The sequence below is a fragment of the Canis aureus genome, chromosome 20 (genome assembly GCF_053574225.1).
Source record: "Canis aureus isolate CA01 chromosome 20, VMU_Caureus_v.1.0, whole genome shotgun sequence".
NCBI classification, from domain to species: Eukaryota; Metazoa; Chordata; class Mammalia; order Carnivora; family Canidae; genus Canis; species Canis aureus.
In genome coordinates this window covers 49993619-50021278 of record NC_135630.1, presented here as the reverse complement: position 1 = coordinate 50021278, position 27660 = coordinate 49993619, and the positions used below count along the sequence as shown (strand labels likewise).

General features: G+C 34.9%; 1 protein-coding gene across 10 annotated transcripts in view; it reads left to right on the top strand.

Moving 5' to 3' along the window:
- Nucleotides 1-27660, top strand: part of LRP1B (LDL receptor related protein 1B) — a 1828472-nt gene that overhangs the window by 1035599 nt on the left and 765213 nt on the right. For all 10 annotated transcript variants that reach the window (XM_077861563.1, XM_077861564.1, XM_077861559.1 and 7 more), the window contains 3 exons: nucleotides 21156-21378; nucleotides 24689-24860; nucleotides 27351-27494. In XM_077861563.1, coding sequence (XP_077717689.1) covers nucleotides 21156-21378; nucleotides 24689-24860; nucleotides 27351-27494 — 539 coding nt within the window. The remainder of the gene's footprint in view (nucleotides 1-21155; nucleotides 21379-24688; nucleotides 24861-27350; nucleotides 27495-27660) is intronic.

Here is a 27660-nt window from a genome sequence, read left to right as displayed (position 1 = left end):
TTATTGTACATCGCTGTCATCTAGATGCACTATAGGAATCTCTGGTAACTGGGTGAACATCACACAGGTGAATATGGCTCAACCTGTATAAAAATATTTATAAATGTTATAGTAAGATACCAGCATTCAGGATTATGTAGGGAGAATACATGCACTTTAGGAATTCTAACCCAAATGGAGAGATCTTTCTCTTTTTATAGCGAATCTTGATGAAACAGCCACATTGTCCTTTCCTTGCTTTATTTTGATGTCTGAAAGGAAGATTGAGTGATGAGAAGAAAGGAAACAACGGAATGACCAGACATCAGAAGTCATGGACAATATACCATTTTCTGAGTGTCCTGGGTGCCAGCATAATGTATAGCATTAATAATATTTTTGAATGAATAGATGTTGGTCAACTTTATTATTTTTTAAAGATTTATTTATTTATTTGAGAGAAAAAGAACACATGTGCAAGAACAAGTGAGGGAAGGGGCAAAGAGAGAGGAAGAAAGAATCCTCATGCCTGCTCCCCCTGAGCATGGAGCCAGATATAGCACTGATTCCCAGGATCTTGAAATTGTGACCTGAGCCAAACTCAAGAGTTGGCCACTTAGCTGACTGAGCTACCAGGTGCCCCCTTTGGTCTACTTTATTTAGAAGAACTGAAAGTTTAGATGGAATAGTCTGGTTATTTAGACCCTACTGCATATTGTGTTTTTCTGAAATTCAGTTTGTTGAATCTACATTTCTGCCACTGTCAGCCTATATCAGTGGTATGTAAGTGGCTGCTTATTTTATCCAAGCACTAATTTTCTAGATCATGTCAGTAGCTATCAAAAAGCCCCTTCTCATTTTCACACATTATGTATTATTGGCAGCAAGGGAACCATTGGCGTGCAGAGCAATAAGCAATCTTCTTACGATTGATACTTTTGATACCACCCTGCTGTTTATTGAAGAAACCTCAAACCTCCATTGATTGCCCACTGAGGGTTGTCTGTGCATAAGAGGTGAATTGAAGCAAAGGGGCTGGTTCACTGTTGAGTCCTTTCTGTGCCACTGGGCAGTGTAGCAATCCTCATATGACCTATTTCTATTTGCACAGCTTTTTTCTAGTCCTGCTTTTCTTCAGTTCTTGAGACAATTAATATATATGTAAACTTTTATTTGTGTGTCATATATTTGAATATGCATAAGTATATGTTATATATGCACATCTAATAATATATTGTAAAAGTTAAAAATTAAAAAAATATATATATATAAATGCCCAAATTTCCTCTTCTTAGAAGGATACCAGTGAGACTGGATAAGGCTCACCCCAGTAGCCTCATCTTTACTTAACTACCTCCTTAAAGATCCTATCTCTAAATATAGTCGCATTCTGAGGTACTAGTTCAAAATCTTGAAAGAAATAATTTGATTAATTCGGTTCATTAGTTTTTGCATAAGAAGTATATTGGCTACACTTGGCTCAAATTCCTATCCCTGATTGGTACCTGTGATCGAGTGTGGTGATTGGGGAGGATTAGTATGAGGTCATATAATATAAAGTAAAGTGTGGACATTTTGACCTACTCCTTATTCCAAGAATTATGGGAAGAGAGTCACATTGATCTGTGACTGGCAATCAATGTCTTAAAACTCAGTGTTTTTATAGATTTTGTTCAGAGCTGTTTTCAAGCTTTGTCTTTACTATCAGAAATGAAGTAATTTTATTCCATTTCTATGAGGTTGACTCACATGCCTATCCCTATAGTACCCCTCCTATACCACTATCACCACATCTGATCATGGTTTGTGTTAAAGGCTTCATTGAGGTTTGTTATGACTTTCTGGAAGCACTGCAACTAGAACAAAACACAGGATTCCACTTAAAATTCTCCATGATAATAATTATGTGGGTAGAATAATATTTTCAATTTTGTTTTACTAATACTTCTCTTGATTATACTTGCCTGTTTTGGCCATAGTAGCACATGGGGTTAATGTCCTCAGAAAATCATCTCTTCTGAGAGTAGTCTTAACAAACTATTTGGAATAAAGACAGTAAGATGAGTTCACCTGTGTGGACCAATTGAATAAGTAATAAAAGCATGGCTCAGATTCCTAAACAAATAATGTTGACTATTTTTCCCTAATGCATTACCATAAGCTTGCTCATGTGATCCTTATGCCATTTTTCTGCCAATCTATAGCCTCTGGAGATTTTCCTATAGCTTATGAACATTGACTTGGCATTTCACTACTGTTTTTTGTAGAAGCTTAGTATGATTTGCTAACTTTGATGTTTCTGTATGCTGTTTCTCCAATTATTTATACCAAAGTAAAATAAGAGCTGTGATGAAATGGATCTATATAAATTTTTTAATGCATTTCATTCAGAGGAGTGTTCATTTATCTTTTTATTTTCCATTGTCATTGCTAAAACAGATTTTTACTCAAAGTAGATAAGTAATTTTAAATGTAGCACTTTGCAAAAATCTTTATGAATATTTTAACTGTATTATGCCTATTAGTGGCCTTTTATCTTTTTTAAAAATTGTATTTTCTCAAAGAGCTCTCAAAATATCCAATTTATGGCTAGTTTCTAGAGAAGTTGTGAGAGAATATGAGAATCTTCATGGTAGAGGGATGGCCCTCTTTAACTTATATCACCAGTACCTCTCACCTTGTACATTATGAGAGTACAAGCATTTGTTTCATTGAAGTTGTCCTAGGCCTCTTAGCAGCATCTCACGTTTTCTTTTGTAGCCTAAGATCTTCAATCGATATACAGTTCATTAGCTTATTGAGTATGAAAGCGAGATTCACCAAGTATATCTTATACCATCCATAGCCCTGCCAAAATCAGAGTCCTTTTAGCAAGCACTTATTCATCCAGCAAACTGATATTTATAACTTGGAACCCTGTATAAAATTACCTCCATTTCCAATTATCATCCCCAAACTCTCAGCTACAAAGAAATAGAACACATATGAAATAAGAAGTATGGAACAGAGGAAGAAGGGAAACATATGCATGTTGAGTATCTTTGACATACCAACTATCTCATTTCATCTAGCTTAGAAAAAACGCATCCTTGATCACTCTTTTTCTAACTTTATTGATGAAGCTGGGGCTTAGAAACTAAGTAACCTGCTGAGAATCAAATAGGTACTTGGAATCAAAGATGAAATTGAAACTCAGGTCAGTCTGACTGTATCTTTGTATATGTCATTTCCTATCAAGCCTGAAAATCACATCAGTTTGACAATGCCTGACAAAATGGGTGTTCAATAAGTATGTGTTGAACAAAAGTATAAATGAGTAATTCTCTAAGGTTTGTATTACTTCTGCATATTCTACTACCTTTGTCCAAAGGTTTGTTCTGGATTGCAACATCAAAGCAGTCAGAATCAGCATACCATTTACTTTCAGGGCAGGACAATTAAATCATAAAACTAAAATAATGCTAAGAGCTAGAGGCAGGTGACAGGGCTAGAACCAAAGTATGAAATTAAGGATGTGGAAAGAACAAAAGCAGCCACTAAGAAACAAAATCAGTAAGATTTTAACTATCCAAGGGTAGGAACACAAGATAGTAGGGTTTGGACTTTAAGAGCAAACACCAAAGCACAAACTCAACAGGACAAGGCATGAGAGAGACAAATGTCTAGCACGAAAAGATGTACCTGCAGTCCTCAAATTCCTGATCTCATCCCCTCTATTGTTGATTTGATCAATATTATGATATGTACTCAATCCTTTTACTTTCTAATAGAATTTTATATCCTGAATGTGAATTGACCGTGATTCTAAAAGGGTGAGTTCTGTTTAGCATTTAGGGTATATTGAAGTAATCTATTTCTGTCAAACTATTTGCTTTTGGCACTTGATGAATATTGGTTGGGTATTTTGGAATGAAAATACAGACTTAATGATATTGGATGGGTACCTAAAAAATCTTGGAATGATTTATATCTAACTGACTATATGATTACTCCATAAAGATTATTGTCCCTGCTTTCAAATCGCTTACAGTCTAATGCTGGATTCCAAACAATTTAAGTAGTATACGTTATGTTAAGTGAGATTACTTTTCACAGTTTTACAAATTCTTCTTAAAATTAATTTACCTGCATTCAGTATTCTAACTTAACCAGTTTATTTTGACTTTAATTATTATACTCAAATGAACATTTATGTGCATACTGATATAGGTTCTAACTGATGAAGATACATGTCTTCCAAAAGGTTCTCATAACAGGAAGGAAGAAAGAAAGGGGAGAGAAAGGAAGGGAAACAAACTTGAATTATAGGTTTTGATACCATAAGTTTTTAGACCATCGGTATTTGCTTGGCTATATAGTGCATTAAAAAGCTTGAGTCTGTTGTGCTCACTTTCATTTAGCACTTTTGAAGCACTTTACATGAGTGTTATCATCTATATTTACATGCATAGAAAAAGTGATGAATAATGCACCCATATCAATTAGCCTTGCTCAGTCTCTCAACACATTTGAGCTCTACTTGTAATTATTTCAATGGTCCAAATACTAAAGAAAAAAAATTCCGAAGTACAGTGTTATTGCAATTACTTGTTTTTCAGACACACAAAATATTTTATATACTATAGAGATAACTGATTCCTTTTTCAAAATGTTTACTTTCTAATTGAAAAAAACAAGGTAGGAAATCTGAATACTGTTTTGATTTTTGTAAATGATAGTTAAAATTCAATATAATTAGAACTTAAGAATGTGTGTTTTATAAGCATATAACACTATATGGGAGAACAGGGAAATTTGGGGAGGAAATTGAGCACAGCACATTTCCATGAATGAAGAAACCTGGAGTTTTAAACCAAATCCTCTAATTACTTTTTCTGTATGATCCTGGGCAATATATAGCAATTTATATCTCTAGGTCTGCATTATGATCCAAGGTGGAGAAAAGATAGTTTCACCATGGTAGTACAGAGGTCAACATTAGCTCAGATTCATTTTCATTTGGTACATTTACTTTTTTATTGATAGCATCACTTGAAGTAAATCTTTATCATTCCTAAATTCTAGTTAGCAGAACCATTACTTCACATAATCGTTCAAAAGCAGCCTTAACACATTCCCTGTGAGAAAGTTAAGGTCATATATGAGGAAAGAGAGAATACTTCTTTCTTTAGGGTTGCTTTATGCTTCTCTTCTTTTCTCTTCCCACTCTTCCTTTCCTTCCCCTCCCCTCCCCTCCTCTCCAACTCCTACTCCTTTTTTTCTTTCCCTGCACCCCTTTTCTGCCTCGATCTCATCTTTTTTTCTCTATCATCTCTATTTCTATCTCTCCTAACAGGCTTTTTCCGGTTACACTCTTACATACCTCAACATAGCTAACCAATGCTCTGACTTTAGACTTCAAGCCAAAAATCACTAAGAGATTTCTGTGTCATAATTTTAAAAATCTAAGTCAGAGAACCTGATTAATGCATTGCAATCAATTTATTGGATGCCCCATGGCTAGATCTCCACTGCTGGTCTAATAATCTAGGGAAAGGGGGCAGGGGTGGGAGGTGCTGCATTATAAGGGATGACGTACTTCAGGAGCTAAATCCTGTGGGGAAGAACCTCTTCCTGGAAAATAAACAAACAAACAAACAAACACATAATGAACAGGATAGGTACTCCAAACTGAATTTCCTAACTGTGCATTCTGTATTTTGCAAAGATTATCAATGTCAGAGACTGCTCATTAGGTTCACGGCGGATAATACAATTTCTTTAGAATATCCTGGTCACCAGCCAATTGAGCATTAGGCCATGAAGCCTTGGTCCACTAGGTCACTATCTTGTTTTCATTCAACTGCACAATTTTCATCTTTCTTCTACAAATATTTAGAAACACTTTTACCTCACAATTTAATTCAAATTGGTAAAAACCCATTATGGCAAATAACTAAAAATTGTTATTTGTTAATTTGTCTTATGGGATAAATGTGTATATATATTCAAATATGTATACATATATTTGAAACAGACTGGCAGATGAAATTCTATATATTTCTAATGGTTTCATTGTTTTTACCCATAATGGAATATGAACTTTGTTCTTTTACTTTTGCTGTTTCCTGTGGCAAAATAAAGGTTGGAAGCATTTATTGAGGAAATTACAAATATTATATTTTTAGACTTCTGAATTTTCTGAGCCATTGATCAAATCATTGATTACTCACATAGCTTTTTAAGACAAATAAAATTACCTTATAATAGTTCATATTTTTCTTTTAAATTGCTGATTTTCATAAGCAGCTCAATACATTTATTGTCAGTAAAACATTTGACTTCTATTTCTCTTTCTGTAGTAATGAAAGGTGTTTCAGTTACAATTTGTTTTAACTACGGATATTTATCACTTAAGAATTCTCCAGTTGCAAATGGTAGAAAACTCCAGTTTAAGCAAAATGAGAAATTTAATGGCTCAGGTCACTAAATAAAACAAGCAGTGCTGATTTTAGCGTGGCTTGATTTAGGGCTTCAAAATAGGTCCCCAGGACCTGTGCTTTCTTAATTTGGCTTGCTAAACAAATCCGGTTCACTCTTATGCTAATTACCAGTTATCTGAACTGTCAAATATCTGTTTTAAATTCTCACAAAATGAAGAGGGATTCTTCTAAATAATTTTTGGGCACTGTATCAGTCAGAGTTCCACCAGAAAAATAGAACCAGCAAGATTCATAAATATGTATGTCTTTCTTGTAAGGACTGATATGTGGTTGTGGGAGCTAGCTAATTAGATGAAAATGTTTAGGTCAGGCAGTCAGAAAGGGGAGGCTGAAAGTCTTGGACAGTGGAATTTCTTCTTCCTCATGGAAACTTTGGTTCTGCTTTTAAACTATTCAGTTAAGTAGAATAAATACGCCCAGATTATGGAAAATAATCTCCTTTATTAAACTTAGCTGATTATACATGTCAATCATATATACAAAACATCTTCACAGTGACACCTAGGTCAGTGTTAAATTGAATCACTGGACACTATAGCTTGTGAAATTGACATGTAAAGCTAAATATCATAGGCACTGATATTAGAAGGAAAAAAATGAAGATTGAGCAGCAAACAGTAACTTAAGAATTTGCTAGGGAAAAAAATTCTAACATGGGTTTGATTCAAACAATCTGTTCTCTGAAAAATTAATTGGCCTCCATGCAAGAAATTACTAAGATTGGGACAAGATTACCATTATTGAATAGCCTACCATCTTTAATTCTTGGCCATGACACTAACAAGAGCTTGTTAGAAGACCTACTTCTCTCAATTAACAATTAGCAGAGCTATCCTACCAACCTTCCTTAAGTATTTATAAATTGTAAAGTAGGTTTATCTTCAAAGATCTTGCTTCCTATTCCCTCCAGAGGCACAGGCTGCAAGCCTCTGAATTCCCTGTTGTATTCCCAGAACCTTTAACATAGTAGATGCTAACTTAATATTTCTGAAAAGAAAGAATGGATAGGATACAGAAGGGAGAATTAGATACAAACATATTTTCAATATTTTGCTATTATGATGTTATGGTGATAACATGGTGCATCGGTGGACTCTTATTTGTAAAGATGTCTCTTAAAGATAAATTTCTGGGATAGAGTTTGTTGGATCAAAGGGCAAATGCATATTTAGCTTTTTAAAAATAGTGTCCAAACTTGCACGACAGTGATTATATGAATTGGAGATTTCAGCAAGCTCCCCAGGCGATTATTGTGTCTAATAATACTTAAGAATAACTACTTGAGAACATGAGTATTTACCTTTTTATTAACTCTCGCCAAAAAAAAAAAAAAAAAAAGTGCACCTGTAGTACTACAGGTAATTCATTTACTTGCATACCAGCCAATTTGCACTGCCCTACACAATTAGTTGTTGATGGAACCCCTGAAGCTCACTTGATCAAAGAACTCTGGTCTAGAAGCATTTCACAATTATAAAAATACTTGTTTTTCTAACTCAATGAGGATAGTTGTTTATTTCACTAGCTTCATTTGGCCTCTGCAATCCTTTTTTTTTTTTTTTAAGATTTTTTTAAATTCATTCATGAGAGCCACAGAGAGAGAGGCAGAGACATAGGCAGAGGGAGAAGCAGACTCCTTGCAGGGAGCCTGATGCAGGACTCGATCCCCGGACCCCAGGATCACGCCCTGAGCCAAAGGCAGATGCTCAACCGCTGAGCTACCCCAGCATCCCATGGCCTCTGCAGTCTTAACTACACTTAGCCTAAGCCTGATCCTGCATTTCTGCTTAAAACTGAGCCAAGAAATTTGGATAAAATCCCTTATGAAGAAGTTATTGATTTACAGATCTTTTGCCTTATTTTTTTTCTAAGTACATCTGCCCTTCACAGCTAGGAAAGTGAACATTGAACAAAGAAATCTTTATCTTTTTACACTGTTATTTTATCTGTATAACCATATGATTTTATCATCATTGCAATATTATTGCACAATCTATTCCAACAGCAAACTGAAATGTGTGCGTAAGTATAAACAATAAATAATATATGAGAAAACTGTGGTTTAAGTAAAATTTTATTTTTCTACATGCTGTCTTTCTTCCATTTAATAATAATTTAAAATAGAAATTGATGGTTTGGGTAACTGGCAATTAGCATAGCAGTGGACCAGATTTATTCAACAGTCCACAACTTCATGGATACTTACCTTAGTCACTTTCTGAAACAGCCATCTGTGTTATCAGCTCCGAAAAATGCCTTCATAAACCAATAAGACTTCCTTAAGTGCTAAAATTAGGTTATACATCTCTGCATATCTCAAAGAGCAACTTTTTGACATCTAATATATTATTGCAAATATTTTACTGTTCCACATGAATCAAGTATATTGAGCATGAGCCTTTGAGGATTGACATCCTGCAAACTGACCCCTGAAGGACTCCTAAGATAGCATTGCCCTTGGTCATGAAGTTAATATGCCTAGACTGTAAAATCCATTCTTCATATTAAATGGAATAATACCTTGAGATCTTATAAGACAGGTAGAGTTTCTGAGAGAAATCTGAAGACACAATATAGTCAAGAAATATATTTTATGAAAGTTATTATACTAGAATGCTACTCTCTATTCATCCTTGTCCCCAATTAATTATCAAGTCCTATTGACTAAGATCCCAAAACATTCCTGAACTCTCTTTTCCATTTTCAGCCCCTATACAAATGCATAACTACCAAACTAGTATCTCCTTGCCTAATCTCCTAAAACTTTCAAACCATACTACTCACAAGCAGCGATACTCTTAAAATTCTTGTTGATTATATTAAATATCCTACTTTAAAGTAAACAAAGAAGCAAGCTTTTGCTAGGTACTAGATATAGGTAGTTTGACCCTTTTAGCAATACAGCCGAGTGTTATCATCTGGTATCTGTAGATAAGTAGAAAAGAATGCTGAGGAAATGCCATCAAAAATGAAAATTGGCCAGGCACTGGAAAACTGAATCTTACCATGAACCCTTCACTAATCCCTACAAATTCTCCAAAGGGAACTATATGCATAAAGGACAGTGCAGTCAATCTGAGGCCAAGGAATAATTTAGTGTTAGCTGATGATTTGGGTTCAAAGTAGAATTCCAGTGAGCTATCCTGGATAATGTGGAGAATTTATTTTCTGATGCTACAATGACCTTATCCATATTTTTTCCCCTTTAACTGGATTTCAAAGGTGAGTTTTAGATTTTATTATCCAATATAAGGAAGTCAGTCCATAACCTTTGTGACTGTGTGTTTGTGTGTGGAGGAGTGGGGAAGAAGGGACGATGGGAGGAAGGCAGGAAAGGAGGAAGGAAGGAAGGAAGGAAGGAAGGAAGGAAGGAAGGAAGGAAGGAAGGAAATTGAATAAATGAGCAGACTTATGACTAGTTCCTAAGTATGCAATACTGAATAAAGAAGATATGTCCTTTGTCCTCTTGGAGGTTATAGTCTACTTAGTAAACAGATCTTAAACATAGAGAGTGTGTGTATATGTGTGTGTATCTTTTATGCAAGTAAGATAAAGAAGAATGTTTTTTTATGAATATTATCCTTTTTTAGATTTATTTATTTATTTATTTATTTATTTATTTATTCATGAGAGACACAGAGAGAGGGAGAGAGGCAGAGACACAGGCAGAGGGAGAAGCAGGCTCCATGCAGGGAGCCCGACGTGGGTCTCCATCCCAGGTCTCCAGGATCACACCCTGGGCTGCAGGTGGCACTAAACCGCTGCACCACCAGGGCTGCCCAAAGAAGAGTGTTATAAAAAATATGGAATGACATGAGATTATATCAGATAGACCTAACTGATATTGGAATAGCAGGAAAGGTTTTTCACAGAAATTGACATTTAGATTGAAATCTAAAGCCAAGATTGAGGTACCATGACAGAAATTACTTTCCAGACTGGGACACAGGATATGTGAAGTGCAGAATGGAAGAAAACACATGGATTATTTAGGAAACTGAAAAATGGCAAAGGTATTGGAAGTGTCTAAATATACCAGAGGATGAAGCTGGAGAGATAGGCAGAGACTAGGTCATGCTCACCATTGTTAATGTCAGGAATACATGGTTTTATTCTGACAGCTATTAGCAGCTATAGGTGGGTTTTATAATACATAATCCACTCTCATTTTAATAAGATCCCTTTGACAACAATGAGGAGAGTGGTTTACAAGGAACAAGAAACAGATGAGATGTAAGTCCCCAGGCAAGAGATAATGGTGACTTGGTTTAGAAGAGAGAAACAGAAAAGGAAATAAATATAGGATTTGAGATATATTTTGAATCTAGAAGTGGCAGGATGTGGTGATGAATTAGATATAGAGGATAAGGTAGAGGTTATGGAGGATGGATTCCTGGGTTCGGAATGAGTCATTGGGTAGAAAATGACACCATTCGCCAAAGTGGAGAAAAGTGAAAGGATAGATTTGCTAAGAAAGAAGAATAATTTACTACTAGATATGTTACATTTGAGGTGGCTAAAGGAATTTAAATGCAAATATCAAAAAGGCAGGTGTATTTATGAGTTAGAATCTCAGAAGATAGGTTAAAATATAAAAGAGTTATTGGAATATTGATGAAAATCATGGAAACTAAAGATTTGTCTATGAGAAAATTTAGAGATTCCACATCTGAACCTGGAAAACTCCAGTTTTAGAATCCTGGACTTGATACAGAAAAAGGAGGTGGAAAAAGTAGCTAAGAAAAAGCAGTCAGGTAGGAAGAATGCCAAGAGAATGCTAAGAGAAGAAAGAAATCGAAAGGGATTAACTTGGTCTGATGCTATAGAAAGGTCAGTAAAAAGGTCTGAGAAAGGTTTAGCCACATGGAAGTAATTGGGAACCTCTGTAAGTTAAAAAAAAAAAAAAAAAAAAAAAGGCAGGGGAATGGTGGAATGGTGAGGTTGGAGGATATATCCCTGTGTTTTAAGGATGGTTGAGGGGAAAAAAAAAAAGTCATCTTGCCTAAACAATTATTTGGAGAAGGTTAGATGCAAATGAAACAGGAGAGTGATTTGAAGTTAAGAAAAAAGATTTGTTTCAGGATGATAAATAATAGACTAAGTTCATAGGTTGAAGGTTAAGATTTAGTAGAAGAAGAGAGATTAAAAATGCAGAAAGAAGTGGGAATCATTGAAGACAAGTTTCAGAGGAGATGGGATGAGTATCTGTGTTTACTTTGTACTGGACTAAAAGATTGGAGGATGCTTCCTTCTGTATTACAAAAGGAGAGGGTGGGGAGGAATTAATGATTAATGTAGATGTAGATGGGTTTTAGCTGGGGCTGTAAGAAAACAAATGAGTTGCTTTTTGATGTGCTCTCACTTCTCTAATAAGAGGAAAGATCATCCTCTGATAGTGGAGTGAAAGTGGAATGAAGTGAATTAGAAGGCTGGGAACAGTGGAAAAGAAATGAGAAATAAAACCTGAAAGTTGGCTGATGGGCAGAGAATGGAGAGGGTCAGTGGGGACAATGTCTCAATGAAGTCAAAGAGTTATTGCAGTGAGAGTACCTGCACAATACAGATAGAAAACATACTGCCAGATGGAAGAATAAGATGGTCTAGTATGTATGTGTGTGGGGGGAAGCAGGGTATCTCTTTCAGTGGAGATAAAATTTCTGGTGATAATATACTGTTTATCACGATGGAAATTTATGGTTGAAGTGTACTGGAAATAAAAGGTCATACACAGACAGGAGGTCAAAAAAAGCAAGGGAGAAAATTGCGAACCCATTCTTCTAGATACTTCCCTGGTTCAGAGTAATCCAAAAGAAAGCTTAGGTGCTGTCTCTTAAAAATAATGAGATTTAAAAAAAATCAGAAGATTGGCAGATGATTTTTTGAGGATGGGTGCTATGTGTGAGACATAAAAGTAGGAGATGTTACAAGGTAAGAGGAAAATAAAAATCCAGAATTCATATTGAGGAGGGCAGTGATTTTATATCTACCCGTCAAGATCTTGTTAGGAGCCCACATTTTCAATGACTACTAAGAAACATGACCTCAGGAGCTGCTAAGTTTCAGTAAAGGTAACACATTGGAAAGAACATTAAGAGTAGGTGACGGGCACTGAGGGGGGCACTTGATGGGATGAGCACTGGGTGTTATTCTATATGTTGGCAAATTGAACACCAATAAAAAATACATTCACAAAAATAATAAATAAATAAATAAACAAACAAACAAACAAACAAACTATGAAAAAAGAGTATAGACTTAGAATATTGGGGCATTTTTGATCATGGAGTAGGAGTTTCAGAGGGCAGATCAGAAGGGTTTGGGTAGGAAGAGAGGAGGTCATATCAATGGATGGAAATTAATGCTGCACTGCACTTTAAGCAGAGAACTGCATAAACAAGGGGAACAATGTTGAAAGATTTTATCTTAGATACAGATGAGTTTATAAGAGTTCCAATTACAGTCTGAGAATAAAGCCTCTGGCTAGTCAAAATGTGAAGCCAACTGTGTCATTATTTTTCAGGCATATTTGGCAGTTGCAGTTGAGCCATGGGTAGCAGGAATGAGTGAGTGAACATAAACCGCATGGTTCTTTTCTTGGAGAAGAGAGGGGAAATGATGGGTCATAAGCAAGTCAAGTTGGACCAGCCTTTTTCTTGCTAGTAGGGCCAGTGTCTACCCTCAGTACTGACCATCCAGAGAAAGATGTTTAGGTTTGGGTTTTTTTTTCCCCCACCATGTCCCAATCTATGTTAAATGGTGATGAAGTACCTATGTGACAAAGAGAAAAATAATAATAAAAAATAATAATGTGCAAATCTTTCTATTTCTCTACTCTTTTTTTTTTTTTTTTTTTTGAGAGAGAGAGAATATGTGCATGCTAGCAGAGTGGGGATGGCAGAAGGAGATGAAGAGAGAGAATCTTAAATAGGCTCTACACCCAGCATGGAGCCAGACACTGAACTCGATCTCATGACCCTGAGTTTGTAATCTGAACTAAATCAAGAGTTGGATGCTGGGGTGCCTGGGTGACTCAGGCAGTTGGGCATTTCCCTTCAGCTCAGGTCATGATACTGGGGTCCCAGGAGGAAGCCCCACATTGGGCTCCCTGTTCAGTGGGGAGTCTGCTCCCCCCTCTTCCTCTGCCCCTCTGCCTGCTTGTATGTGTTCTCTCTTTCTCTCCCTCTCTCTTTCTCTCTCTCAAATAAATAAATAAAATCTTAAAAAAAAAAAAAAAAGAGATGCTTAACTGAATGAGCCACCCAGGTGTCCCTCTCTACTTTTATTTTTTAACCACTCCCCTTTTACAATGATTGGTTTATTAATTGCTGAGTGGAATCTTGGCTCTTACTATATGGAAAATGGGAAACAAATGGAAGGAAAGCCTAAAAAACTAATATTTATTATTTTTTTATCATCAATCTCCATGATTGATTTATTTTCTAGGTGGAATTCTGTACCTCTTAATCCCTTTTACTATTTTACCCACCCCCTCATCCACCTCCCCTCCTGCAGCCATCAATTTGTCTCTGTATTGGAGAATTTGTCTTTATTTGTTCATTTGTTTTTGTTTTAGATTTAGATTTGTAAGTGAAATCATATGGTATTTGCGTTTTTCTGTCTGACTTCTTTCATTTACCATAATACCCTCTAGGTCTATCCCTATTATCCAAAATGGCAAGATCTCATTCTATTTTATGGCCAGGAAATATTCCATTATATATTATATAAACAGGGATGTCTGGGTGGCTCAGTGGTTTAGCGTCTGACTTGGGCCCAGGGCATGATCCTGGAGTCCTGGGATCGAGTCCCACATTGGCCTCCCTGAAGGGAGCCTGCTTCTCCCTCTGCCTTTGTCTCTGCCTCCCTTTCTGCGTCTCTCACGAATAAATAAAAAAGATATTTAAAATGTATGTATATACATTCCATTTTATATATATGTATATATATATATCACATCTTTATGCATTCATATATTGATGGACACTTGTGTTGCTTTCATATCTTTAATATTGTAAATAATTCTACAATAAACATGAGGGTGTGTATACCTTCATAAATTAATGTTTTTTTTTTGGATAAGTACTCAACAGTGGAATTATTGGATCATATGGCATTTTTATTTTTAATTTTTTGAGGAAATTCCATACTGGTTTCCACAGTGTGTGTACCAATTTACATTCTGACCAAAAAGAGTTCCCTTTTCTCTGCAGTCTCTCCAACATTTGTTATTTTTTTCTGTCATTTTGGCTTTAACCATTCTAATTGGTGTGAAGTGATACTTCATTGTGGTTTTGATTTGATTTCCCTGATGATTTGTGATTTTGAGCATCTTTTCATGTCTGCTGGTCATCTATATGTCTTCTTGGGAAAAATGTCTATTCAGATCCTCTGTCCATTTCTTGATTAGATTGTGTTTTTTTGGTGTTAAAAGTGTATAAGTTCTTTATATATTTTGGGTATTAATCCCTAGGTATATCATTTGCAAATATTTTCTCCCACTGGTTGTTTCATTTAGAGTTAATATTTCAATATGAAATATTTTCTAAAGTGGTATTATTTCTGATTGTCCAATATCTTCAGAACAAGAATTATCTAAATCTTAAAATAGAACATTAGACAATGTAGTGCTTTCTCACGGTACTTTAGCTTCTAAGTATAGAAACCCACTGAAGCTAGCTACAATGGATAGAGGTTTCCTGAGAGGATATGGAAAATCTAACATATTCATGCAAATAAGGATGAGAAGTCAAGATGGACTCTGTGGGTCCTGACAAATTCCTCACTCAAGGATTACATGGCTCTTTTCATTCCGTTTTTCTGTACAATCTCCAGTATTCCTTTCTCATTGACCCCATCCCCATCCCCACCTCCTCCTCTTACCCATTTTAGCACAGCTGTCCACTAGGTACCTTCACACCTTTGGGTTTAGAATATTGAGAGAAGGGATCTTGGTGATTCAGTTGAGCCTACAATTTGTTTTCATTTCTACTGCATATTCTTTATTCGTCTAATTATCTGTAAACAGGAAGGAGAAGGATGCTATTGGTACATAAGTCTGCCCCTCTCAGGAACACTATCTAGGTGGAGCAGGTTTAGGTAAATAAGGATTTTGAATGGATCGCCCACATTGACTGACATATCTAATATATGTATACTTCTGAGGGAATCATTAGTGGGGATATTTCCAGAATATAGAGTAGCCAGCTGAGAGCTGGAGTCTGTATGTCAAGTTTAATTTCAGTGTGTTTATGTATGAACTGAAAACCAAGTTTGAGAGAGATTTTTCAAACAATGAAAGCAAAAACCTCAACAAGTAAAAATCAATAAATAACTGTCTTGAACAGCCTTGGCTAGGCAGAGAAAATAGTTTGTTTATCATCCACATCCCTTAAGTAGCAGGACCTAATAGAATTTGAATTTAAACCTCTTACTCCAAAGACTCATTACTCTTTCAGATTTACGATTGCATTTTAGAATTGCAATGCTAAATATTTAATATTCCTACTTTAGTTCTGAATGTACTTTAATTACTCTATATAATGTGGAAAATTGCTTTCTTGTTCAATTTTTGTATACAACACTGGAAGAAAAAAGCTGTGTTACTATTAATGCTACTTGAATAATACAATTATTTTAAAAATAATACAGAAAAATGAAATTCCTAATGCAATCCTTGTCAAGGAAAATAAATATCATTTTTTTAAAATGTAAAGAAATGAAGTTACCTACTTTAACACATGATTAATAAACATGGATGGTTTCCTAGACCCTAATCAGAACAATGTTGTTTTTGTTGTTGTTTTTTTTTTTTTAATCTGGGAATACATGGCCTACTGGTTTTATGTTTTGCTCCCCTCTCATCTATTCCCTAACTCAAACCTTGCTATGTAACCTCACTTTTAAGCTGTTAAAATGAACAGTAGGTAATTTCATTGTGAGAACTCTGAAAATTTCTAAATTCCATCACGAAACTATAACCAAAATGTTAGGGGGTAAGAATGTGACTCAAAACCAAGGTTGACTATGCAGTTAAAAGATACGGACAGGACTCTGATTTGTTTAAATTCCCCTTTGTCTGTTTGGACAAAGTATAAACTATAGAAGCATCATTTAAAATGTATATCACTGGCAAAAGTAAGTCTTATTTTATCAGCTAAAGAAAATAAAATACATGTTTTAAAATGTCAGTACCTGTAACAATTGCTTTGCTTTAAAGTGTAGGGATGATTGGAGCCATAACTCTGTAAGCACAGTACTCTATCACTGTCTGTGAAGGCTCCCTTTGTGACTTTTGATTTATGTCAGCCAAGTTTACCAACAGCACTCAAAGTTTCTTACTATCTCCAACTGTATAAAACATATATATATATATAGTAAAACAGGGCTACTCCTATAATCAACAAAGATGTTAGGTAAAATCAGTTTCCCATATATGATGAGACAGGGAAATCAAAATAATAAACTCATATTTACTATAGATGCTGAATCTGAACAATGAACTGGATGAATAATGGAAAATTTGAAAGAAATGTTGCTGTCCTTTATGTACTAATAGTTAAACATGTCATAGAAATACAGACAGTAGTTGGAATATTGTTTTATTTTAATTTAAATTTTTTGTTTTAGTAGGAATCAAATAGAATGCTATTCAAAAAATAAGTGAAGGACATGAGAATAGCAATCTCGATTTAATCTCTTTTGCATGCTAGAGAAGAAAAGAATAATTGACACCGCAGGAAGGAACACGGAGAGAAGAAATGATAATATTGTAATCGCAAGGGAATGGGACATAGGACAGATTTTGGAATGGTCTCCACTATCCACCATGAGTTAAACATAACACTATACTGGGGGCTCTGCTATATTTGAAGCTGTGTAAGATAACTGGTTCCTGGTAGAAGAGGATGCTAAAAGGGTATCTGAGAACCTGGAAGTTAAGAGTGTTAAGTGTTCAGAAAATACTGAATAAGGTGGAGTAAGTGAGATTACAGACTACCATCTGTGCTCCTTTTTATGGAGTTTCTGGGGTGGGGAATAGATTCACCCATAGTCTCCAAGCCCAGAGGCAGTGACTAGAAAGTATAAAACTATTGCATTTCAGTACAAAAGGCAAAACATAATATAATTATAAGAAAAATCAAGCAAATTCAACATAAAGGTATTCTTTAAAACAACTCGTTTACTCTTCGGAAATGGTAACCATGAACAACCAAAGGAAAGCTGAAAAACTGTTCAGATTTTGAAAAGCCTAGAGGAAAAAGAAAAGATTACATGCAACATATGATGCTGGATTAGACTCTAAATCAGATAAAAAGGGAAATTTGACCATATAGAACATTATTGGTCAAGGGGCATAATTTGAATAAAAACTGTATATTGTATCAGTGTTAACATTGTTGATTGGTAGGTGTATTGTAGTTGTGCAAGAGAATCTCCTTGCACTTAGGAGATGCAGGCTGGAGTTTTTAGACATAACAGGTCACAATGTTAGCAATTTTCTGTCCCAGTGTTAGGCAGTACCAGGAATAGCCTGAGGGACAAAAGGTGAACAATGGAGGAATCCAAGTGAAGGGCATAAGTGTTCACTCTACTACTCATAACTTTTCTCTGAGTTTGAAATTACTTCAGAATAATGAGTTAAAAACTAAAAGCATGACCAGCATTCATGTTATGGCTCTGGTAGTGGCTAATCATGTGGACTTTGAGCCTATTTCCTCTGTAAAATAAAAATAACCTGCCCCTTCTACATCACATTTGGGGATCAGTGAGATAATGGGATCACAAAGTACTATTTACGTTTCTAAGATTTGGAAAGATATTTTATAGGAAAGAAAAGAGTGATTTTTCAACCCAGCCACACTTATATCACAAATGAAATTTAGATTTTAGATACAAATTTTAGCTTTTGTTTCCAATTATACTACGATTATACCTCAACCAGAGAATGCCCTGAGAATGAAGATTTTTTCTGTAACAATAGTAAGAGATTTTAAACCAAGCTTAAACATACTAAAACAAGTAAACCAAACCAAACCAAACAAAACATGTATGTAATCATGTGACTATGGGTGCTTGCTCCTTGCAGTTTTATGGTATTTGTACTGTTATCCTGGGGAAGTCTTCCCTTTCTTGCACATCAATTATAAGTGAACAGAACTCATCATAGTCAGTGTTCTGAAGTTTGGGAAGGGTCAATTTGGTGTAAGGAACATCTTTTATGTCTCCACTGAGCACTAGTTTTTTTTTTTGGTTTTTTTTTTTGTTTTTTTTTACTATGTTGGGGATATAAAAATAAATTCTTTACTGTTTCTTCTAGCTCTTCTTTACTATTTCTTCTTCACCTAGCATGTTCTTTTGATGTTAACTCTTCATTAAAATAAGGAAATTTTGATGAATCACATATTTACACTTTGCCTCTCATATTTTGGCTGAAACTTACTCAGAGAGTTACCTCAACCAGTGTTATTATGAGCTAGAGTAAATATGAGAATCACTTGCATCATTTCTGCAATAGCAGGTCAATGTCACAAAAAATATTGGAAAAATAAATCACATTTTCCTCATCCCTTTCGTCATCAGCTGGTTCACTCTCCCCGCCATAACTAACCTTCTCAAGCAAATACCAAAAGATTACTGGTATTTTAACAAATACCAAATTCAACAGCATTTTCTTAATCTGTATTATTTTTTGTTTTGTTTTGTGAAGTGATTGACCCAGCCAGCCACTGCTGTCCTTTATTCTGGACCTTTTTTCCCCTTAGATTTCTATGAGAGTCTGTGTGATCTCTTTGAACATGGCCTCGGATCTTTATTTGGTTTTCTTTCTCCAACGGTACACCTCCGTGATTCTGGTCTTGGCACACTTCTCTCTCTCTCTTTTTTTCCCCCTTTGGGATCACATTAAGTAATTAAGTCATCTTGAGATGAGTCATCCAGATGTCTCTGACTCCAGACTCATCTTCCCTCTTCAACACCATGCAGCTGGGTACAATCGCCTGCTTTATATCACTATGCATTGTCTATACATATCACATTATCCATAGTGTGCCAGAGCCTCCAACTCCCTATACCCAAACCTACCCATGCACCAGTATCTCTTCAGCTCTGTGAAATGGACCAATCAGAAAAGGAAACTAGAAAAGGAGAGACATTTTTGTAAGGCATGAAAATGAGTGCTTCAAATCACAGGAAGAAAGAGTGGGCTGTGTTCTGCAGTAAGAATTAGGAAAACTAGGTACACCTTATAGTGATTTAACTTGGAATAGCTATGAACAAATTGATTTAAAGTGAAGAAAGAGAAGATACAAGATGGAAGCAGGAAAAGAGAGAACGGGTGAAAGCATAGGGGAAGAAGTTTGAACGTTAAGCATGACAATAAAACATAACAATGTAAGTCTTTTATTTATTCTTTGCTAGAATAGAAAAGCTCTTGCCCTGAATAGAATGTTACTTGAAAAATGATTTTTAACCTATTGTGATAAATAAGTCTTTCAAGAATATTTAGGGAAATATATTCTCAGAATAAAATCTGGCTTATACTGTTACAGGACAATATGCATTAATGTTTAAAAATTAGTCAAAATCTCCCACAGGAGAAAGAGCTAAATTGAAGTTTAAATAATACTTTTTAGCTTGAAATATACCCCATACTGTTAGATAATGCAAGGATGTTGAGAAAAGTAACTAAAAACTAATTCACCAAGTTTGTAAAATCAAATATTCTATACTCTAGATAATCTTAATATTGCTCAGTCGCTGTAAATCAGATTATTCTTGAGATTGTATTTAAGTCAAGGCAAGACAGTCTTCTATTTACAAATGTAATTTAGTCTCCTGAGTAGGTAATCTTGTTAAAATATTGTCAGGTTAACTGAAATTGATTTGTGTTTACTAAACATAGTGAATACTAATCAAATATTAGACGCTGAGGTGTTGGAGGTATTTAAAACTTTGATAGACACTGTTAGTGCTTCACGGAAGAATTATTTTATTTGGACTCAGAGGTCAACATTGCTTTTTAGACTGTTCTTTAAAATAAAGATAAAATTGGAGAAATGGCCTGCATTTGCTTTATGAAATTTTGTGATTTGGGAATATTTGGGAGAATTTGGGATTAGTTTTTTTTGGGGGAGGGGGCGGTTATTTATATTTTATTTCCACTGCTACAAACACCGCATTTGCTTTTCCATCTGCTTAATTCCATTCTAGGTTTGCTATTCTCTACCACTCATAGCATCATTGAGCTTCACATAATAGCTTTTATAGGAGACAGGCATTACTAGGCAATTTGAAAAGCAGGTTGAAGATAAAGCCTGAGAGCTCACGTGCCCTGGCCTGGTGACTTGGCTCACTTCTGAAGCTTATACCAAATGGGCTGCCTGCATTCCTGTAGTGTATGTGTATTGGCTCTATGAGGCTTAAAGAAACATTTCCCCTAATACAATAATAAACCCACCATAATCATTCATTTTGGGGAAATTTTACAGTTGTTGGTTAACCTGCTCCCTTATGCCCTGCAATATTCATTAGCAGATTTCTCTGTTTATGAGTGATATTATATGGAAATGGTTATGGGATGCTAACAGATGTAACCACTGAAATAAATTAGAAGGAAAAGTTCTGTTTTTTACAGATGGTTCTATTGAATATGCTCCCCCACCCCCTCCACTTTAACATTTAGTTTTCTTTCAACAGAAAACTTTTCTTTACTGACTACGGGAATGTGGCCAAAGTGGAGCGATGTGACATGGATGGGCTGAACAGAACAAGGATAATTGATTCAAAGACAGAGCAGCCAGCTGCACTGGCACTAGACCTAGTCAACAAATTGGTTTACTGGGTAGATCTTTACTTGGACTATGTGGAAGTAGTGGACTATCAAGGAAAAAACAGACATACTATCATTCAAGGCAGACAAGTAAGTACAATTTTGTTGGAAAATGCAACTAAGGTAATAAAATGAATGGTATCCTACTAGGAAGAAGACCCAAAATTTGAATTGCAATGTTGAAAATTTCTGATGAAGTCAAGCTGCAAAGTGTCATAAAAATTGTGATGAGTTTCCTATATGGGAGAATGTTCTTTTCACAGTGCATTCCATAATATCAGAGATGCTGCTTACTTCCTCCTTTGCTCTATTAAAAGCAAAGCACATAAAACAAAAACCAACAAAAATAAAACCATAAACAAAGACAAAAGTGCCATACTAGTAAGAAAGAAATTAGAATTGGACAGATGTTTTGACCTATTAAAAGTAAAACTTAACTAAAAACTAATCTAAATAGCTTATTTATAAGGAGATAGACTATCATCTCTCTCATGTGGCCTTGGAGATATTTTGCTAAGAAAAGCGAATGCCTGCTTACAAAAATATTTTTTATTATTTTCATAGGTTGGACTAAATCTTGCCTTCTGATATATTCAAGTACTTCCTAGAATGAGAATTCTGTGAAAGTCACTGAGGTCAAGATCTTTCCCATCTGTATAGTTTTTCTCTTGCTGAATTACAAGATTTTGCAGACAACACTCAGTAGACACTCAAAGGAGATCTCTAAGTAGAAATAAGCTTATTCAGTAGTGTACTTTCTGAAATTCAAGTTTGCTTCCATGGTCACATTAAATTCTTGTGAGATTCTAATTCTATGGAGCCGAAATACATGAATCCCTTTTCTTTCTTTTGCAATCGAGACAAAAATATTATTTAATGATCCCTTAAAGTTATCTTTCTTTTCTAATCAGTTTTTAACAATGAAATTATTTTTTCCTTCCTTTGCAGGCAAACAAATGCACTAATCTGGGAGTAAAAAAAAATTTTTTTAAGTGTCTGATCTTAGATATGAGGCCAGTTATTTCTTTCTTACCTTTGTCCTGAAAAATTTGACTTCTTTGGAAAGACAGTTATGACTTTTAGAGGATCTAATCTATAAAATAATTCTGGTGGGTCTTTTTTTTTACCTATATAATTACAATTTTAAACTCTGAAATAAGGGTAAGAAATTCAAATTATTTTCCTTATGACTACTTTTTAAAAGTTTTCTAATATCTGTTTTTTAATTATTCTTTTTTTTCATTTCTATTGCCTATATATATATTTTTTTCTGATTCCCTAGACATATGCTTGCTCTGCCACTAAGTAGCCCAACATAGATAAATTTTTCTAAATATTTGGGCTATAAGCATAATGATCTCTCTCTCCACCACTCTATGCTCCTCCCATCTGTGTGGGCAGTAGCATAGCAGGCAACAGTGTACTTACTTTATAGGAAACAAGTTCTTCTGAAGGAAGGAACAGGGACAGTGAGTACAATTTCATCTTTACTATGTGATTATATTTTCTACCCTGCCCAGTTGTCCCCTCTGTGGCTATGCTTTCTTTCTTGCATGTGGGTCGGCAGTTATGTAAATAGCAATATAAGTAAGGCACAACCACATGCTCCCAGATGAATGGCTCCAAACTTTGGTCAATACATGCATGAGATTAATTGCAATGGAAGAATTCAGTTTATTTGCAATTTTTATAAGAAAAAGTATTGTTCAAGTCAAATTTGGGCTTAGATATACCTAGTGACTATGATGTCAGCTTATGTGGAAATGATATTAGTAAATAAACACATGACACCCCTACTCCTCCTCTCTGGCAGAGCACCTGTGCACAAGCCATAGGTACACAGGGGAATGACCCTTCCATAGGAAAACATTACTTGGGCTTTAACATGGAAGGATTCTTTTCATAAATTCCTATCTTTCATCTCTAACCTAGATGTGAAGAAATGAGATATGATCACCAACCCTCATGCCGCCCCTACCCAAAACAAACAAAACATGCAAGAGCCAGGCTTCTTTTAATTACAATTCACACGAGGCCAAGAGATAGTAATTATGAGTCAGGTAGGGTTATAGAGATAATAAATCTAAGGCTTTTGCTTAAGGTACAATATTGATAAAATTTCCTGATTAAAATAGAAAATTTTATAATTATGCTCCATAAAAAAAATTTTTACAGTGAGGGGCACCAAGGTTGCTCAGTCAGTGAAGTGTCTGGTTTTGGTCTCGAGTCATGATCAGAGTCCTGGGCAAGCCCCAGTCAAGCTCCCTGCTTAGTGGGGAGTCTACTTCTCCCTTCACCCCTCCCCCACTCATGTTCTCCTCTCTCTCTCTCTGAAATGAATAAATAAAATCTTTAAATAAATAATAAACAAACAAAAAATAAATAATAAATACTTAGAGTCAAACCACACATACCTTTTCAAATTCTCTTAACTACAAACCTATATGAAAAGTGCAATATAAGGCCAAAGAATTGTGACAGTTTTTTTCAACAGAATCTCTATATCAAATCAAATGATAGTCTCACCCTATCCTGACACAGAACCATTTTAAAGTAAATGTAATCCGAGGAATACCCAAAAGCATTGTGCTTAGCATGCAGCCATTTGTGTGAGAAAATCAATAAATTCATTCTTCCTCTGCTTTACTAGAAGCTTGCCATGACTTCAAGAAGTCCATTCTTCCATTCAATCCCCAGGACTTCTGCTAAAGAGAATTATGTAGTTAAAGTGTCATGGATAGCAAAGCAATTAGTTCCATTTCTGTTATGAATAGGCTTTAGAAACATATGTGATTTCTGAGTAAAGTGTTGTCTTTTTTTTTTTTTTTTACAATTATGCCAAACATGATGTTCATTATTTATTATTTTCCATGATAGGACAAGTATTTGTCTAAATGTAACTTGTGCTTAAAAATATATATATAGAGAGAGAGAATTTTGAACTTATAAAATAAATTATCAAAGATATTTTCTCATGAGTCCTTACACAACCAGAATTTTAGATTCTATATCTCCTGAATATATGAACAAGCGGCTCATAAAAACATCTTAAAGTTTATATAACAGTGCCATAAACATCTTATTAAATAAATATACTTGGAAGTTTAGTTCTCACTTGCCTTTGAAAAGTAGCTATTATACATGTATTCTTAATAAATCATGAATAAAATTCTCCATACATTTGGAACTGCTTTATCTACTACTGCATAATATTTTCTTCTCAGAGGGAAAAAAAATTAAATTGGTGAAATATTTCATTCTTTGAGAAAAAATAAATGATAATATGTGTGTGACTTTCCTACTGTGGGAATTTTCCACGGTAGTAAATAGCAATAAGTTTTTCTTTCAAGTTGAAAGCAGCATAATTAAAAATCATAGTTATTTTTGCCCCTCCATATAGGTCAGACATCTTTATGGTATAACTGTGTTTGAAGACTATTTGTATGCAACCAATTCTGATAACTTCGATATCATAAGGATAAATCGATTTAATGGCACTGATATTCATTCATTAATTAAAATGGAAAATGCTCGAGGAATCAGAATTTATCAAAAAAGAACTCAACCAACAGGTAAGACACAAGACCTCTTAATAGGGGTTGAATGGGAATATGGTCCTTGTGCTTTGTATGGAGTTAAAATGAGTGAGTCATAAATTCTCTGCTTGATAGCAAAAGTGTACATATCTGCTTGATAAAATGGAATAGCGCTCCCTGCACAAGTCTAAGTGACAAATTGTTCAGTTCCTAATGAATCGTTTCTACAACCATAGAATTGAAATGATGGCTAAATTTAGATTCAGGAAAGAGCTTTCAATCACAGTGTGTGTAGACAAGAAGCCCAGATGCTTAGATGCTAAGGTTTTTTTTTTTTTTTTTTTTTGTACGATTTTGGGAGACATTTCAAATCAGATGACTCTCATACCGTATCTATCCAGTTTTTATAGTAGTCATTCCTGTCTCTTAACCTATTGTAATTATTCTTTAATATAAGTTACTTAAAAAGTAACTTTTAATGAGAAGTCTATAATATTTCTAAGTATTTCTTAAAAACACAAACTAGCTATTTTTGCATAGTAGATTAGTGATGATTATTCATCAATACAGTATACACTCAATTATTTATGGATTAATGAAATGGGACGCCTGGGTGGCTCAGAGGTTGAGCCTCTGCCTTCTGCTTAGGGCGTGATCCTGGGATCCTGGGATGGAGTCCCTCAACGGGGCTCCCTGCAGGGAGCCTGTTTCTCCCTCTGCCTATGTTTCTTCCTTTCTCTCTGTGTGTCTCATGAATAAATAAATAAAATATTTAAAAAGCAAAAAAAGAATAATGTAATATACAAGAATGACCAACCCCAAATTTTCATCATCTTTCTGTTCTTCAAATTGAAACTGATTTAGAATTACTTAAACGTTAACATAGATTTTGTTGAGGCAATGTATTGTCACAAATCCATTTACTGTAAATTTAAACTTGGAATTCTATAAATAACCTTATTAGCGTTTGGTGTTAGTATTTATTTATTTGCCAATTATTCTTGACCATTTACTATGTGCCAGGCACTATTGTATAGACACTGGGATTACAGCAGTGAAAAAAAAAAAAAAAAAAAACAGCCAAAAAAAAAAAAAATTCTTGCCAGTATGAGACTTGTATCCTAGTAGAGAAAACATAATTTTAAAATGACCAGGTAAGTTATTATTATTTTAGAAGATGTTGAGTGCTATAGAGAAAAATAAAACAGTCTTAGGGATGGGGATGATTTGCAATTTTATATTGAGTGGTCAGAGGAAGTCCCACGGAAATAATGAAATAAATGAAGACTTGAAATAATTGAAAAAGTGAGGCACAGACATACAGGTAGAGAGAAGAGCAAGCACAAAGACCATGAGGAAGAGAATGCTTAAATTTTTCAAGAAACAGCAAGGACACATGTGTGTCTTTCAACAGAGTAAAAAAGAAAATGAAGTAGAAGATGAGATTGGAGAAATGAAGGAGGATCATAATGGATAAGGCCCTATAAACTATTATAAAACCTTTTTCCTTATACTTTTATTGAGATGAAGCATATTTAGGAAGCATTAAGCAGAGGAGTCTCATGATATGACTGGCTTTTTAAGGGAATAACTATGGCTACTGTGTTCACAATACACTCTAAGGGACAAGGGTAGGGGATCAGAGATCTTTTCATTTAGAAAGATCAAGAATACAAAACAAACATGGCACAATTTTTAAAAGCATAATCATTTTATTATTAAAAGAAAATTATTATGTTATTTGTCACAATTTCAGGTAAGTGGTGATCAAAAGGAAGTATAATTACAATAGTATATAAAATCTTACATTCCTACCACAGCCTTTTTTTCTTTAACTCCTCTTTTTCTCGTTCTTTTCATATGGTACTTTCCCTTTTTTTTCCCTTTCTAACTTCTACACTCATAAGATTTCCTTCTTTTTCTCAATGTCCACATATTAACTAGCCTCCTCCTTTTAAAAAATTGCAGTCACACACACACACACACACACACACACATTCGATTTGTGGTACAATTCTCAAAATGGCAATGAACTCAAAACTGATGGGAAAAAAACTGTTTCAGCACTTCTCAATAAAGACAGTTACTGAATTATATCTCTTCTAGGTTAAGTGCCCATATAATGGGTTACTTACAAAGAAATCCTTTCTCTGCTTAATTACCTAACCTGGGGGTATCGTTACAGCATCTTTTACACTTACAAGAAATACATATTTTCAAAAAGAACACCAACCATACATTAAAAAAGTCACGTTGCTTATTTTGCCTACGTGTAAACAGTTTAAATTAGTATAAAAGCAGAATTGTGTTTTTTAAACATAGCCTGAGGAGGACTTTGGCAAATTCCTACTTCTTCTTCTATGAGGTGTAAGCTCTTTTTTTCCAATTGATTATGGTAATAAATAGCTGAGTATAAAGGTTTTTGATAAGATTCCCTCTCGCGCTGCAAAAGTTTCAACATACCAATGCACATAATTATCTTATCTTTGGATAATTTCTAAGTGTGCTGTTTTTTATTTGTTGTAGTCAGAGGCCATGCATGTGAAGTGGATCCATATGGAATGCCAGGGGGATGCTCACACATCTGTCTGCTCAGCAGCAGTTACAAAACACGGACCTGTCGCTGCAGGACGGGCTTCAACTTGGGAAGTGATGGCAGGTCGTGCAAAAGTATGTTGTTAAAATCAAACATTTTGCCAGAAGCTACTGCTTCAGAATAGTATTTTGTTTGTTTGTTTGTTTTCATATTAATTAGCAACATCAACATCAGCAATAAGTTTTCAACAGGTGACATTTGCCTGGAAAACGTACCACCCATTTTTATCAGTATTTGGGG